Here is a 15,287-nt window from a genome sequence, read left to right as displayed (position 1 = left end):
AGTACTCAACCCAACAAAAAGTCGTCCAAAACAAAAACTTCATATGAAACAAAATTTTTTGACGTTGTTTTTCATATGAAGTTTTTTGTTTTGGACGACTTTTTGTTGGGTTGAGTACTAAGCCTTAACAATAAGAAAATCCATCGTTTTGTATGGCAGCTATTTGAAGGGAAGGTGGTAAAGTTATGATATTAATATATGTGCATAATATCAGTGAGTAATTGAGTTGTGCAAACTTTCAGCTTAAACGTAAAAATTGTACTCATTGGAATTATGAAAGGGTTTTTTTAAATTCGCATAAAAAAATATATATCTTGGAAATGATGAAAAGGAACAAAAATGTTTCTTTGGGTAAATTAAGTTGGTTATGAGATGGACAATCTTGGATAGTTAAGTTTCTTTTATAGGATGAAGAAGACATTCGAACCCGCGATAAAAAATTTAAAATAATTTAAACTCATACTTATTGGACAACAACAAATTTAAGAAAATTATTTTCTAACTCCCCCAGTACACATATAAAAACATGTAAAGTTGCACGTTGTTCTTCTAAGCCGTTCTCGAGATAAACTAATTTGAAGTTTGAGAACATTTTTTAAGACACCAAAAAATTAAAAAAAAAACCACAGATAACCAAGCCAAACTTTACGGGGTACCCGAGTTTGAAGAAAATCTAAAATTTCATATGCGCATTTGAGAAATTCTTACCCAGCACAATTCTGTGCCCCAACAGCACTATGTAATTGTTTCTCGTTCAGATAAATTAAAGGAGTCGAGAAAGCCGATTTGCTTTTACGACCAAATTATCTGGTCTTTTAGTTTTCTGACAGATAGCTATCAGGAACTTTGCCAGGGACTCGAGAAACCGGCCCTAAATCGTGAAAATGAGTTGTTCATACAATTACATTACCGCATGTTAATATTAAAGTACTCTGAATGCCCAAAAATAAGAAAGTTAGTCAAATGTGGACCTCAGGGTCAAATAGCTATAGCCGCATTTTCAATAATAAAGAAGAAAAAAATATACTTCAAAATATTTTAGACTAGGTATACCCAAAGCGATTTCGTTCGCTTAAAATTAGTTTAGAGTTAGAAAATTAGGTTGTAAGGACTTTCTTATTTCTTATTTGCGCGTTTTTTGAAAACCTTTGTGTAAACTATCTTTGTGGAAGATCCTTCCAATAGAGAGAATCATTTTTATACTTTCTATCAGTTACAATGTTATCAATGCAATTTAATTTGCGCACAAATATGTATACTTATTTGTAAATTGTAATTTTTGTTTTAAAATTTGTTGTTTTGAATGAAACAAAAACATTTGTAACTACAAAAGTAGCAAAGTAACTTATTATTTTCCGATTCCACATTTGATCGATAACACTATGCAGCATCAAAAATTTACCTCGATGGATACTATATTTTTGGATTTGTTACGAATTCCAAAGTTAAACTGCGTTTTCCAAAAAGTTCCCCGACGCAAGGATTCTTAGCAAAAGGACCTCAAAGTTCGTAAAATTCAGAAATTGGCCAACTTTCCAAAGCTCTCAGAGGCAAACGGATTCATGGTTTGGTTAGATGCTAAAGTTTTTTAAAAGATACACTCTTTATCTTTCAAACCCCATACTTAGAATAATTTTAGGATTTTTATTAAGGGAGAAACAAGTTTTAGAAAACATAGTCAAAAAACATAAAAGCATACAGCTGCGGTCAAAATAGTAGTAGTGTTGCCGTCATGTGTTTTTAAAAGTTTTTTGTTGTCACTTTTCTTATCCAATTAGTCTAATAGTACAATTATAATCAATACAATATTACCAGAAGAAGATGAATTACAACAACAAACTTTTAAAAACACAGGGCGGCAACACTACTACTATTTTGACCGCAGCTGTATGTTTTTAAGTTTTTTGACTATGTTTTCTGGAATCTATTTCTGCCTTAAAAAAAATCTTAAAATTATTTTAAGTATGGGGCTTAAAAGATAAAGAGTGTATCTTTTAAAAAACTTTAGCATCGAATCAAACCATGAACCCGTTTGCCTCTGAGAGCTCCGGAAAGTTGGCCAATTTCTGCGTTTTTCGAACTTTGAGGTCCTTTTGCTAAGAATCTTTGCGTCGGGGAACGTTTTTGAAAACGCAGTTTATCTTGGGAATTCGTAACGAATCCAAAAATATAGCATCCATCGAGGTAATTTTAAAAAGCACTAAAAATGCTGCACAGTGTAATTATTAATTTTAAAATCGTCAAATTTTGCATTGGCTGAAAGGAAATGAATAATTTTATTTGTATTTAAGCACAAAAACATTTGTAACTACAAAAGTAGCAAAGTAACTTATTATTTTCCGATTCCACATTTGATCGATAATTATTAATTTTAAAATCGTCAAATTTTGCATTGGCTGAAAGGAAATGAATAATTTTATTTGTATTTAAGCACAATTTCAACTTTCAAGTAGAAACATAAACAAACATTGTGTATATGTATTGTATTGTACATATCAAAACACATCCAAATATTCATATGTACATATGTACGTATTTGGTCAAAAGTTCGAATCTTAAGATTAATATTTAACTTGGAAACATTTTGGCTTTGTTTACAGAATTTGTAGTAATTTTTTATCTTCTTCCATGGTGAAAATTAAATAAGGCTCTTCTGCTACAAAATGAAAAATATTTTTTGAAAAATAAAACCTAAGCATTTGATCCACAGGACTGACTATTGTTCGAAAATTATATTATCGGAACAGCAGTTTAAGTTTTTAAAATCCAGAACAAATTTTCACTTACAGTGGATCACATTAATATTCGATTTTTTGTTTTTTTAACTTCAAACGTGAATAAAAGCTTTGTAACTAAAAAAATAAATAACATAATAATGCAGAAATAAAGCTTATTTTATTACCTTTTCATTGATATACATATATTAATACTTTATTTTTAATTTTAAAGAGATACATGCATAAACAAAAAACAACCCGAATATTGAGGCCACATTAATATTCGGTTAGGTACAAAAAATTCTCGATTTTTTTGTTGAAATGGACGGTCAAGATACCACTAGGAATCTGTTTCAGCGCAATCCATTCATCCCACCAAAAGAAATGGATGGGTAGAAAAGCAGATTCGCTCAAAAATGCATTTTTTCTTAAGTTTTGTATGCAATCAAGCAGCAAAATGCTTGTTCTTAGCGAATCTGCTTTTCTACCCATACATTTCTTTTGGTGGGATAAATGGATTGCGCTGAAACAGATTCCTAGTGCGTGATATACATCCTTTTTTTACATAGGTAAAACTGGTCCAGAATATGCAAAAAAAAAAATTTTAAAAAGTGCCTTAACATTTAAACAACCTCATAGGCAATAATGACTAGCATTTTAAATGTCAAATTAAGTTTATTTCCTAATGCGGTTATTCCACTACATTGTTCGGGTCATTCATTAGTGCAATTTTTTCTCAGCATACACAATTTTACGTAGGTGCGAGCAAGACAGATATATGTCGGCTGCAATAAGCAATCAATGAGCAAATTGTAAAAACCGATGGGCACTTTTGGTATTTTTTTTTTGGTATTGTAAAATGCCTCAATACGGTACTACCTGAACCGATGAGCAATGAGCAAAATTGAATCTAAAAAGTACAATTTTGCTCGTTTATTAGGGCTACTGTGAAATGGGATCAATAATAAAAATTGATTTGATTTTTTTTGGTTGAATTGCCAAACCTTTTGCGTCTAATAAGGTGCTATAAACAAATATGAACAATACAAAAATTATTTTAGTGGCCGAATTACTCCGTTGCCAACTAAAAATAACTCGCATATTTCTATATAAAGACATAACTGCGTCTATAAGATTATATAAAATTGCCTTCCTAAAAATTAATGCCGGGTATGATAAAATTAAAAACAATTACAGATGTACTTTAAACAGCCCAAAACAATTTAAAAACTTGGTAAAAGTGTCTGATTTTTTGGCAACACACACTATTAATTTTACAGCCTTCAACCTTAATGATTTAACCAGTCAAAGTTATTTGAATTATAAAGTTTAAATTTAACGTCTACATTTTAAGTGACCATGCCATCTTGTCCAAACAAATCCCAAAAATAGCATATATATTTGTCCCTTTCTAAGCCTCCAATGAATGCTCTAATGAATGAGCCAAACAATGTAGTGGAATAACCGCATAAATAAATTTTGAGATTTTTAGTACAATAAGGAAAAATTTATTAATGTGGCCTCAATATTCGGGTAGTTTTTTGTTTATGCATGTATCTCTTTAAAATTAAAAATAAAGTATTAATATATATGGGCACTTCCAAAATGTCGCTCGGGACATTTGCACACCTTTAAAGTTGAAAAAAAATTTTAAAACAATAGATTTTAATTTTAATTATGGACTTTTCTTTTCACTCTTCCCAAGCTCTATTTTTGGTAAAAATCTTGATTTTGTACCACTTTTAGTTTTTAAGATATCAGTAAAAAACTGCCGTATTCGCTCGGGACAAAAATAGAAGTGGATTTCGGGGAAGTTCATACAACACCAGAAATTAGCGAATTCTGATGGAATATTTGAATGCGATTTTTTTTAGAATGTTGTTCAAACATGTCGCTGTGAAATGCTTTTGGTTTTAGTCAAAAATTCTTTGCCGTTTTTTTTTTATGCAGTTTCAACCACATTCGCTCGGGACATGTCGCTCGGGACATTTTTTCCGACTGTTTTGTAAAGCGGATTTCTTTACCTCTATCTCTCAATTGCTGGATGTTTTGCTTTTAACTTAATAGTTTAGCATGTGAATGAAGCATTCAGTACAGAAAAATGCCAGATATTAGCATTCCTATAGGATAAATGAACAACAGAAGACAGGTCCAAAAAATAACAAAAAAATAGCCAAAAACTGATTTTTGCGTATATTGGTGGGGTTTGTCATAAAAATAATCAAACTATACTCCAAATTTGTAGTTAAGCTCAGTATCCAACTAATTAGAAACTAATATCGGGGCAAAATCATGTGGAAATATGTTTTATTCAAGTTTCAAGGTTTTTGGCTTGGTGGACTTTTTTTTGGAAGTGCCCATATATATCAATAAAAAGGTAATAAAATAAGCTTTATTTCTGCATTTTTATGTTATTAATTCTTTTTATTTACAAAGCTTTTATTCACGTTTGAAGTTAAAAAAACAAAAAACCGAATATTAATGTGATCCACTGTAAATTGCCCCTTTCCCCTCCCCCTTCCACACAGCCCTACCCCTTCCCCTCGTCTGTTTTTTTGGCTGTTGCTCTCTCGGCATCGGCGTCGCTCTCTCGGCAGGCTCCCACAAAATGCAACGCAATAGCTTAGGAAATATAAATAAATTCGTTAAAAATACTTTAAAAAAATGTTAAAAACTTGAAAAATTAAACTTAGGCATTTGGGCCATAGAATAACTATTGAGCCAAAAATCATCTTGATCGGAGCAGCGGTTTAGATTTTTTAAACCAAAAAGTTAATTATAAATGTAGCCCCCAAATTATGGGGGATATCGAAATTTCTTTTAGATTTCTAATTAGGACCTTTCAAGACCTAAAATTTTGCAAAATCAAAATTTCGAAATTCCAACTACTTTAGAAGTTAAGCTTAAGTACATCTTGGAGCTGTTTGGGGCCACTGGTGGGAAATGTCGGACCTTAGTGGGTGCCTACGCCCCCAATGGAATACTGTGCAAAAATGTGGCTGCTCTAGCTCTTACGGTTTGGGCTGTGGTCGTATCCCCTTAAAAATCTGTCTTTCATTTTATAATCTTTAGAGATTAACAAATAGTTTACTAAAGAGTCACATAAAATTAAACGAACATTTTCTCTTTTACCGTAAACAGCGAAAGTAAGTTTTAAACTGTTTTTCCCCAAATTTTACAAATAATTATCTAAACTACTATATATACCCTAAAAACGGTCAGTAGCAAATTCCACCCAGTACGGATTGACCTAAAAATCTAGAAAAATCACAGTAATTACTAAAATAATTAGGAGCCGCGTAAGGGGTACTTTTTAGAAAAAAAACGACCCCAAAGTGCCCCAAAATTCGATTTGTTTTTTTTTTAATTCTTTCTTTTGCCATTTCTTTGTTATAAATGTTGTTAAAATGGTTTAAAAATGTGATGTTCATAATCTTATGGCATACCCGCAAATAACTGCATTTAAATTTCTTGGAGATTCAGCATCCTTAACCAAGTCCCCAATATTTTCAAATTTGGCTAACCTAATGTGACATCACGCGTCCCCATATGTTTGTATGTATGTTCTGCTGGCGCATGTATGTATTGCTGTCGCAATTTAAGTGTGACCGCGCAAGGGGAAAATGAAAATACCACAGCCAAAAAAAATCGATTATATTGAAAATCTTAAGTAAACGTTAAATTTTAAAATATCGGTAGACCTTACAGAAACTGAATTTTACAGTCGAAATTTTCCTTAAAATTGCTTCTGTTTTTTTAAATGCAAAAGACCGATCACCAAACTATTTATTAGTTTTCAAATGTTGAGTTATCGACAAACTTTGGATTTGTAAAAAACAAAACCAAACAATGATTTGCTCTGCTATGTACACACACACGCACAAAATAAATATATCAAAAAAATGCGTATTTTACACACACAGCCATTAGATACATATGTATATGCGTGTGTTCGTTTGTGTGTGTGCATTGCAGCTGACTAAGGAATTGAGATTCGCTCAAATTCCAATTCAAGATAATACTGATATCCTTTTGCTAAAAGAATATTTCATTTACATTTCCACAACATACTTACATAAGACATTTTGTAACCGATTTTTGTGAACTAAAATTCGAATCGCATTGATAATATTAAAAGAACATTAAATATTCAAACCAATTGATTCTCTTGCTCTTTATTACACGTGCTCATATTGTTTAAACAAATTCAAATGTTTAAACAATTTGATTCACGGCTTCCCCGCCCACCTGCCTTCCCTATTATTAATATAATTCTAATCAAGGTGAAAAATTAATGTGAAAACAAAAATACTGAAACAAAATATCAATGATAAAATGCAGTAATTTGGAATTGCCTTGTTTCCCTTATAATAGTTGTCTACTGTGGATACCTTCCAAAAACCCCACGGTAGCAAATTCGCCAAGAGTATTTGGTTTGTAATAGTTTAAATAAATAGTTTAAAAATTGCATCTTTAAAAAACAAAAAATAGGAATAGAAAATAGAAATAGAAAATGTAGAACGAGGTAGCAAGGCCAATATCAACAGGATTTGTTTTAAGGGACCGATGAAATAAAAATAGGCCTAAAATTATCCTATCTCTGGCATTCATTTTTTTAAAATAAGAATTGGAGACATTAATTTTTTTTTTAACTGTGTTAAACATCCCATCACATTTTGAAGCGGTTGTAACATTTCAAGGCGAACTTAAATTAAAAATATTCCCTCAAATTTTTTAAATCTTAATCAAAATTATTATATTGGTTGTTGGAGAGCTATGTAAAACTTTTAGCATTTTTTTTTAAGAATACAAGTTTTTTTCCAGAGTTAAACGCTAATCGATTTGGAATTGAAATACATACTTAACGCGGCGTGATAATCCATATTTTGGCAGTTTTTTGCTTTGTTTTCGATAAAGTACTGCTTTGAAATTCATATTTTTGCACTCTTAATTCATACAAAACAAGAAAGGAAGCTACCTTCGGCCAGCCGAAGCTTATATACCCTTGTAGATAAAAGAATACTCACTCGGTGCAGTTCCAGGGATTCCAGATTCAGCGTTTCGATTTATTTCAATTTTGTTTTTAAGTAGTCAAGAATCAAAACGCCTACTTCCTACAAAGTTACAATGAATTTTCTTATATTTGTTTGGGAGCCTTAAGATATAGTGGTCCGATCCGGCTGGCTCCGACATATGTACTACCTGCAATAGAAAGGATACCTTCGGGAAAGTTTCATCGCGATAGCTTTAAAACTGAGAGACTAGTTCGCATAGAAACGGACAGACGGACAGACGGACAGACGGACATGGCTAGATAGACTCGGCTATTGGTGCTGATCAAGAATATATATACTTTATGCGGTCGGAAACGTCTGCTTCACTGCGTTGCAAACATCTGACTGAAATTATAATACCCTCTACAAGTTGCTGTTTTATAGATTTTTGCTATAACTCCAAGGGTGTATGAACTTACACATGTATCGTAATAGAGTCCTGCATAAATCAACAGTTTACAAGATATTGTATGTTTCGAAATATTTTCACAGTGAGATTCAAATGATTCGAAAATTTAACACAACGTGATCCAATGTCTCAGTCTCCAACGTGACTTATAAAGAAAAGCTTTTATTGAAAATGTTGTTTTAACCGGAAACAAAAAATGGGCCAACTTTCAAATTTTGTAAAAGCAACGCCTCGCCAATGTTTCGAATCACCTTAGAATGTTTCGAAATATATATACAGTTGACATAAGGGATTCGTATGTTTCGAACTATTTAAGCAGGGACCGTAAATAATCGTTATTAAGGATTTTTAGTTTAAAAAGGCTACTGTAATATTTTGTTTTAAACGTCAAAAATATCGTTCTTCTTACTCTTATCCATAAAGTATATGCATGTCAACAAATCTGGAAAGCAAATTAACTGCTATGTGTTCATGTCTATAAAATGCATACAAACCAGCGACCGAAAATAACGATTATTTGTTTTGAGTAAAAAATAAAAATCTTTATGTAATAATTATTTTGTAAGCGAAAAAAAATATCGCTCAAAAATAATGATTATTTTGTGAGCGATATTATTTTCCTTAGAAATATCACTCAAAGTTAGATTGCAGCCGTCCTACGCGGAATTTTACAAAGATTTAAATGTGCTCTTGTAGGTAGAACTACGGAGCACATATCCAGTTAATAAATAAACATGTTCTGTGGGAATCGAACTCGTTCTTACAGCTCGGTGGTCCAACACACTAACACCCAGCCCACATGTCGGGTTGGATCTAAATGGGATAGTTCATAACATCTTGTTAAGTCGTTTTACTAATATATAAATGACATAAAGTGCTAAGGTTAATAAAACTTTTTGTATTTATGCATACCTCTTGCAAACTAAAACCCGCGTTTTAATAAGTTTATACAAAGAAATCACCTTCTTTTATTAACTCGATGTGTGCTGCGTGGTTCTACCTACAAGCACAAATTTAAAACTTTGTAAAATCCCGTACAGAACGGCTAAAATCGCACTTTGAGTGATATTTTTAAGCGAAGTAATATCGCTCACATAATAATCTTTATTTCTAAGCTATATTTTTTTTCGCTTACAAAATAATTATTAAATGGAGATTTTTATTTTTTCACTTATAACACAGGTACACAGCCAAAAATTTCCACGAACCATTTCAAGTTTTCCATGATATTTGGGTGCTCCTGAGTAAAAGTCCCATACAAAATTATTTTCCATCACCTACAGGTTCCGCGGTATAGCTAAGAATACAAAAAACCGATGTTTGCCGACATTTTGAATTACGTGGCCTATATAATTGGACCAACCTTTATTATTTTCGGTAGGACCTACTCTCAATACATTAAGGCATTCCTAAAAAATATTCCCCATTGTGAACCATTGCCCATGTCTTTGGAATTCGACGCCAAAGTTGAAAATCCCAAAATTGTAGAGCTTTTTCTGATGGAAAAACAATTCTGAGGATTAAATCTTGAATGGAAGTAATTTTAACTATTCATTGTATCTATTGTTCATTGTATGCTTTAATTTCGGTTTAAAGCGATTTCATGAGAATATTTTTTATTGGATTTATTATACTAATAAAACCGTTTTTTTTATTTCATTATCTACTCCTAAATGTTGTCAAATTTTAAAAAAGTCAAGGCATCCTACAGAATGGGAGTAAACATTTACATTTCTCTGTGTATGTTCAGTGAACGTATTTTAGTTTCTTAGTTCTAGAGGTTGCCATGACTTATTCAAAATTTGACAACATTTAGGAGTAGATAATGAAATAAAAAAATCGGTTTTATTAGTATAAGAAATCCAATAAAATGTTCTCATGGAAACGCTTTAAACCGAAATTAAAGCATACAATGAACAATAGATACAATGAATAGTTAAAATTACTTCCATTCAAGATTTAATCCTCAGAATTGTTTTTCCATCAGAAAAAGCTCTACAATTTTGGGATTTTCAACTTTGGCGTCGAATTCCAAAGACATGGGCAATGGTTCACAATGGGGAATATTTTTTAGGAATGCCTTAATGTATTGAGAGTAGGTCCTACCGAAAATAATAAAGGTTGGTCCAATTATATAGGCCACGTAATTCAAAATGTCGGCAAACATCGGTTTTTTGTATTCTTAGCTATACCGCGGAACCTGTAGGTGATGGAAAATAATTTTGTATGGGACTTTTACTCAGGAGCACCCAAATATCATGGAAAACTTGAAATGGTTCGTGGAAATTTCACAAAGTTTAATTTTGTGTTCCTGTGTAATCTAAACCTGATAAAAACCAGTTAAATTGTTGATTAAAACTTGTACAAATCTCAGTAGGCTGTATTTAAGCATACTGTTGATAAATGCAGGGCTCTAATACGTAATATACATATACACACTCATAGTTTCTTATCTTCTCCATTTTCTTTAGATCAGTGGGAAAGTGCTACGGACCATTAAGCCATAATATTATATATGATGTAAATGTATTAAGAGTTGAAAAGTAAGTATTTATTGGAAGTTAATAAGCAAACATATATGTATACAATTCTTCAATATAGTATGTATGTACATATGTATGTATGTATGTATGGTAGTTGATATGTCACTATAAGTCTAAGCTGATGAAAACCGGGCCAAAGCACAAAGCTTGTCTCTGTTTTTTTATTTGTAGTGTAACAACTTTCAAAGCCGTAGTCAATCCAGCACAAAAGCTTCGATTCAGGTAGCGGCTGCATATATGTATAAACTCTCCATAAGTATAGGTTTGTCTGGTCAGTGGTTTTCATTAATTGTGAACTTTCGCTACATGCAGACTGGTTGATTCCAACTGTGTTCATTACCTTTATTAAAACCTCGAGACGAAGGTTTTTAAAAAATTTGTATGATAATTTAAAAAGGTTGCAACACTGCTTTAAAATGGGATTTCATTTTCATTTTGCTATTTTGCCCCTCATTTTAACAACTATAATAGCTCCTTTTTATATTGAGGCTGAACAAATAATTACGAAGGATGAAGCTACCAATGTTGGTGAAATACGAATTTTCAAACGTCTTATTCCTGCTGATGTTTTGAGAGGTACGTATATATATAAATTTTTAATTTAGTACCTATAAGTAATTATAAATTGAATTTTAGATGTGTACAACATACGATAAGATACATATATGGAATAATTTTTAAAGTGTTTCTACAGGTTACGATTTTATTTAATTAAAGCAAAAAAGAATGTAGCTTAAATTGGACACGTTGATTTTATTTAAAAAGCTTTAAACTATTCGTGATCTATTCCAGATTTTAAACCCAAGGTCGAGTTTCTCCTAAGTGCTTGCTTACGCTCACAGTAATGGAAGAAATAATAGAAACGATTTTATTTTTTTTTTGCGAATGCTTGTACTCGTGGAAAAATATTATGAGCAAGGCTCTAGCCAGATTTAAGCTAAGAGAGTCGTGTACCATTCACCAAAAAAGTTTTTTTTCCTATTTTTTTCAAACACAGGAAGTATTTTATTTTTGGGAACCTTCAGCGCTACAAAAGTAGCTTTCTGCCCAGTACAAATTTTTTTTATTAAGAAAAATCCGATCTTTTAAAGTGCCTATTGGTTTTAATTGTAATATAGTCTAAGTTCTTTAAAAATGGACGGAACACAACTTAATTGGTTAAATTTAAATAAATAATAGTCTTCAAAAGTTTGGAATACGTTTGGTATTCATTTTACTTTTACTTTTATGTGTTTTAACTTACAAATCCCTTTTTTTATGTCGTTTTTAGAAACTTAAAAAAAAAAATTTGCTAGATTTCCTTTTAAGCTATCGGTAACTATAAATGATTCATCATATGTGAAAGCTGAGATCTCGAAAACTACAAAAGCTAGAAAGTTGTGATTTACCATATATGTTTTAGCGGAAGTTTGTTTCAGCCGAGAGCCACGCCCACTCTATCGACCACAATCGCCTTAAAATACCTAAAACAAAAAAAAAAAGCCCGGCGTCCACATCTCTACAGATTTGGTAATAGAGTAAATGCCATTTGGTTGTATAAATTTTTTAATCGGGCCATTCATTAAGGGGTTATATACCTTTTCTTTTTTCAAAAAAGTATATCCCTTAGAGAACATTCTCCCAAATTTTTATAAAGATCCGAATAGTCGTTCGATAGGAAAACGGCGTTTTGTCTGCTCGACTTCTATAGTTGCATATACTCAACGTAAAACTTTGAATGCGATTATCTCAAAGTCGGGTTTTTCCAAAAGTGCCTTCGCTGTGACCACGTTTGCGCAAGAACTATTTGATCGATCTTATTCTATTTTTTTTTTAAATTTATTTGTAATGATTGTGCCGAGTTCGTGAATGATTCAGTTTTTATGCGCCAATTTTGATTTCGCAGATCAGAATTTTTTAATAAAATTTTTAGAACTCGAAAAATCAAAATTGTTACTGTATGCAGAAAAAACCAAATATTCTTGAAAATAATCGTTCACGAACTGGAAACAATACTATACTAATAAAATTTTTTTGGTTTTTTGATTTCAATTGACCTGCTGGACTTCCATCGTGGTCACCGCAAGCTGCTATACAAAAAAAGGGTTCCGAGAGAATTGCCATAACTTCGTAAATTATTCATATTTTTTCAAGAACAAACGCTTGTTGTTTCGATAAAAACATGTACTATCAATAAAAAATAACTTCAGTGTCATAAAATAATTGCTACACACCTGAAAAAAAATCCAAAGTTCTCTCAATTTTTTCGCTAAAAAGGTATATAACCCCTTAAAAAGTTATGAGCAAATAATGAAATGGAATTCACTGCTTGCATAATTTCATTTCCCTTCCACTCCCTTTGTTTAGTAACGGGCATCTGATAGTCGAGGTCCTCGACTAAAGCGTTCTTTGTTGTTTTTTTTGGACTCAGTGATTTACCAGTAAAGGTGGGCTGTTTGAAAAGGAAAAGACAATTATTAGCTTTTGTCGACCGAGTTACATTATTAATTTATTTATTTTGCCAACGGTCAACACCGTAAATGGCTACTTGCAATTATACATAAATATAAATTAATATATATATTATAATAAATACGTATTTAAAAAAAATTAATTGAATGAGTTTTCAATTTTTAGATTTTCCGGCGATGTGCTTTGCTTCCACTCGTTGCGCTACTGTTGAGCCAGGAAAGTCCTGGGACTTGACTCCTTTCTGCGGGCGATCTACATGCGTACAAAATGAGGAAAATGAAGCCAAGTAATATTTTATTTATCTCTAGACGATGCATTAAACAAAATATATGTAATATCGTTAACCTATTTTTAGGCTTTTGGAACTCGTTGAAGACTGCGGCCCATTGCCACTCGCGAACGACAAATGTAAATTGGACACTGAAAAGACAAATAAAACCGCTTCGTTTCCTTATTGCTGCCCTATCTTCACATGTGATCCTGGTGTTAAATTGGAATACCCTGAAATTGTAAAGGACAATGACAAAAAAAACGTTGAGTGATTTATTTGGTTGGCTTAACCCTAAAGAACTGTATGACAATACAATAAATATATTTGTTGCTTTAGTAAAAAAAACATACCTATAATGTTCTTATTGACAGTTGACTATGATTTCAGAGTCATGAAGGGTTGGCTGCAACAAAAAGGACGACGCGGCTTTGACGTCCCTAGTCTCAATAGACTTTTATTGGGGAAATTTTTGTGTGATCCTTTCGAAATAGCTCAGTATCTGTTGTTATACCCTTGCAGAGTATATTATAATTTTGGTCAAAAGTTTGTAACGAAGTGAAGTACACATATCCGACATCATAAAGTATATATATTCTTGATCAGGATCAATAAGGGAATCGATATAGCCATTTCTGTCCTTCCCTTCTGTCCGTCTGTCTGCCTGTTTCAATGCCTTTTGCGAGCTCAGTTTAAAAGCTATCGTTCTGAAACTTTCACAGTCGGCCTAAATCAAGTGTACGCAGATCGAACGTCTATATCCTAAGCTCCATAGGAACAATTATTTCCAAATCATTTTTTTTATGCGTATGCATAAATCAGGGTAAAAGCGCGGTCCGATCAGACGTCTATTTTATGTAGCTAATATAAAAAAAATGCGGTGAAATAGGACAAAATGTGGTGTTTTTCAAAGATATTTCGTGCAGTATTAAAAATATTGACATTGATCTTTCCATTTCTTCTTTTTTGAATACCATTATTACGTTAAAAGCGAATGCCGATCATATAGATTTCATTGGACGAAAGGTTAAAAAAATTTGAAAATTTAATATATTTGCAGAGGGTATTATGATTGCTTGCAACGCCGTGAAGGAGACGTTTTCGACCCCATAAAGTATATATATGTATTCTTGATCAGCATCACTAGACGAGTCGACCTAGCCTAGTTAGTTATTCCCTTTAGTTGTTCATTTAATTTTTCTTTTAAATATTTATTGATTAATATTAATATTTATAAGTTTATTATGGTTTAATAGTAACAGTAATTAAATGTTTCAAATTTGAAAAACTTAAACATCATTTTTATCAAAATATAATAGGGGAGTGTAGGGTAATTTGACGAGTAGGGTAATGTGACGAACTCGTCGAATCTCACATATGACGTCACGACAAAAATTCCAAATAAATGTAGTCGTCTCCTCTTATCGTGTCGACAATGTATTTACAGTAATATTAATAAGAAGTCCCGTAATTTGTTCGTGAGGTAATTTTCGCTAAAAATGTGGTGCGCAAACTAGCAAACCCATTCAATTTACTTGCGTTTCAGCAGTGCCAGAGCAAAGATGAGTGGAAAATAAAATCAGGCAAATATATGCACGTATACATGAGATCTTTATCAACAGTTTTTGGTACCTCGCGTTTTTTTCTTTTGCGCCGTTTGAGAGTGACACCGATTTTGCTCCAAGTCTACCTTGTAGGGTATCGTGACGAACTTTTCGTAGGGTATTGTGACGAACTTTTTTACTTCAAGAATTTTAACTGTTATCGTTGATTATTTGTAAAAAAAATCACTATGGACGGCAGTCCATGTAGTGACGAAGCGCACCAGGAGAGTGTGCGGAGGCG

At 32.2% G+C, this 15,287-nt stretch overlaps 1 protein-coding gene across 2 annotated transcripts; it reads left to right on the top strand.

Moving 5' to 3' along the window:
* Positions 1 to 10,936: 10,936 nt before the first annotated feature.
* On the top strand, positions 10,937 to 13,792 carry LOC108062476 (uncharacterized). 2 transcript variants are annotated; one of them, XM_017149186.3, is made up of 4 exons: positions 10,937 to 10,985; positions 11,195 to 11,299; positions 13,340 to 13,460; positions 13,530 to 13,792. In XM_017149186.3, exons 1-4 carry the CDS (start codon positions 10,961 to 10,963, stop codon positions 13,714 to 13,716), a joined length of 438 nt encoding a protein of 145 aa, XP_017004675.1. In that variant the 5' UTR covers positions 10,937 to 10,960; the 3' UTR covers positions 13,717 to 13,792. The 2 variants fall into 2 exon arrangements, with proteins under 2 accessions (XP_017004675.1, XP_017004674.1); XM_017149185.2 differs by lacking the exon at positions 10,937 to 10,985 and having other exon boundaries at positions 11,001 to 11,299.
* Positions 13,793 to 15,287: the final 1,495 nt, after the last annotated feature.

The sequence above is a fragment of the Drosophila takahashii genome, chromosome 4, assembly GCF_030179915.1.
Source record: "Drosophila takahashii strain IR98-3 E-12201 chromosome 4, DtakHiC1v2, whole genome shotgun sequence".
Lineage (NCBI taxonomy): Eukaryota > Metazoa > Arthropoda > Insecta > Diptera > Drosophilidae > Drosophila > Drosophila takahashii.
This window is presented reverse-complemented; position numbering and strand designations above follow the sequence as displayed.

Excerpts from the sequence above, each read along its gene's own strand:
- LOC108062476 (XM_017149185.2), top strand. The coding sequence starts at position 11,140 with ATGGGATTTCATTTTCATTTTGCTATTTTGCCCCTCATTTTAACAACT. Across the intron at positions 11,300-13,339 it reads TCCTGCTGATGTTTTGAGAG|ATTTTCCGGCGATGTGCTTT; the intron begins GTACGTATATAT and ends TTCAATTTTTAG. Across the intron at positions 13,461-13,529 it reads AATGAGGAAAATGAAGCCAA|GCTTTTGGAACTCGTTGAAG; the intron begins GTAATATTTTAT and ends ACCTATTTTTAG.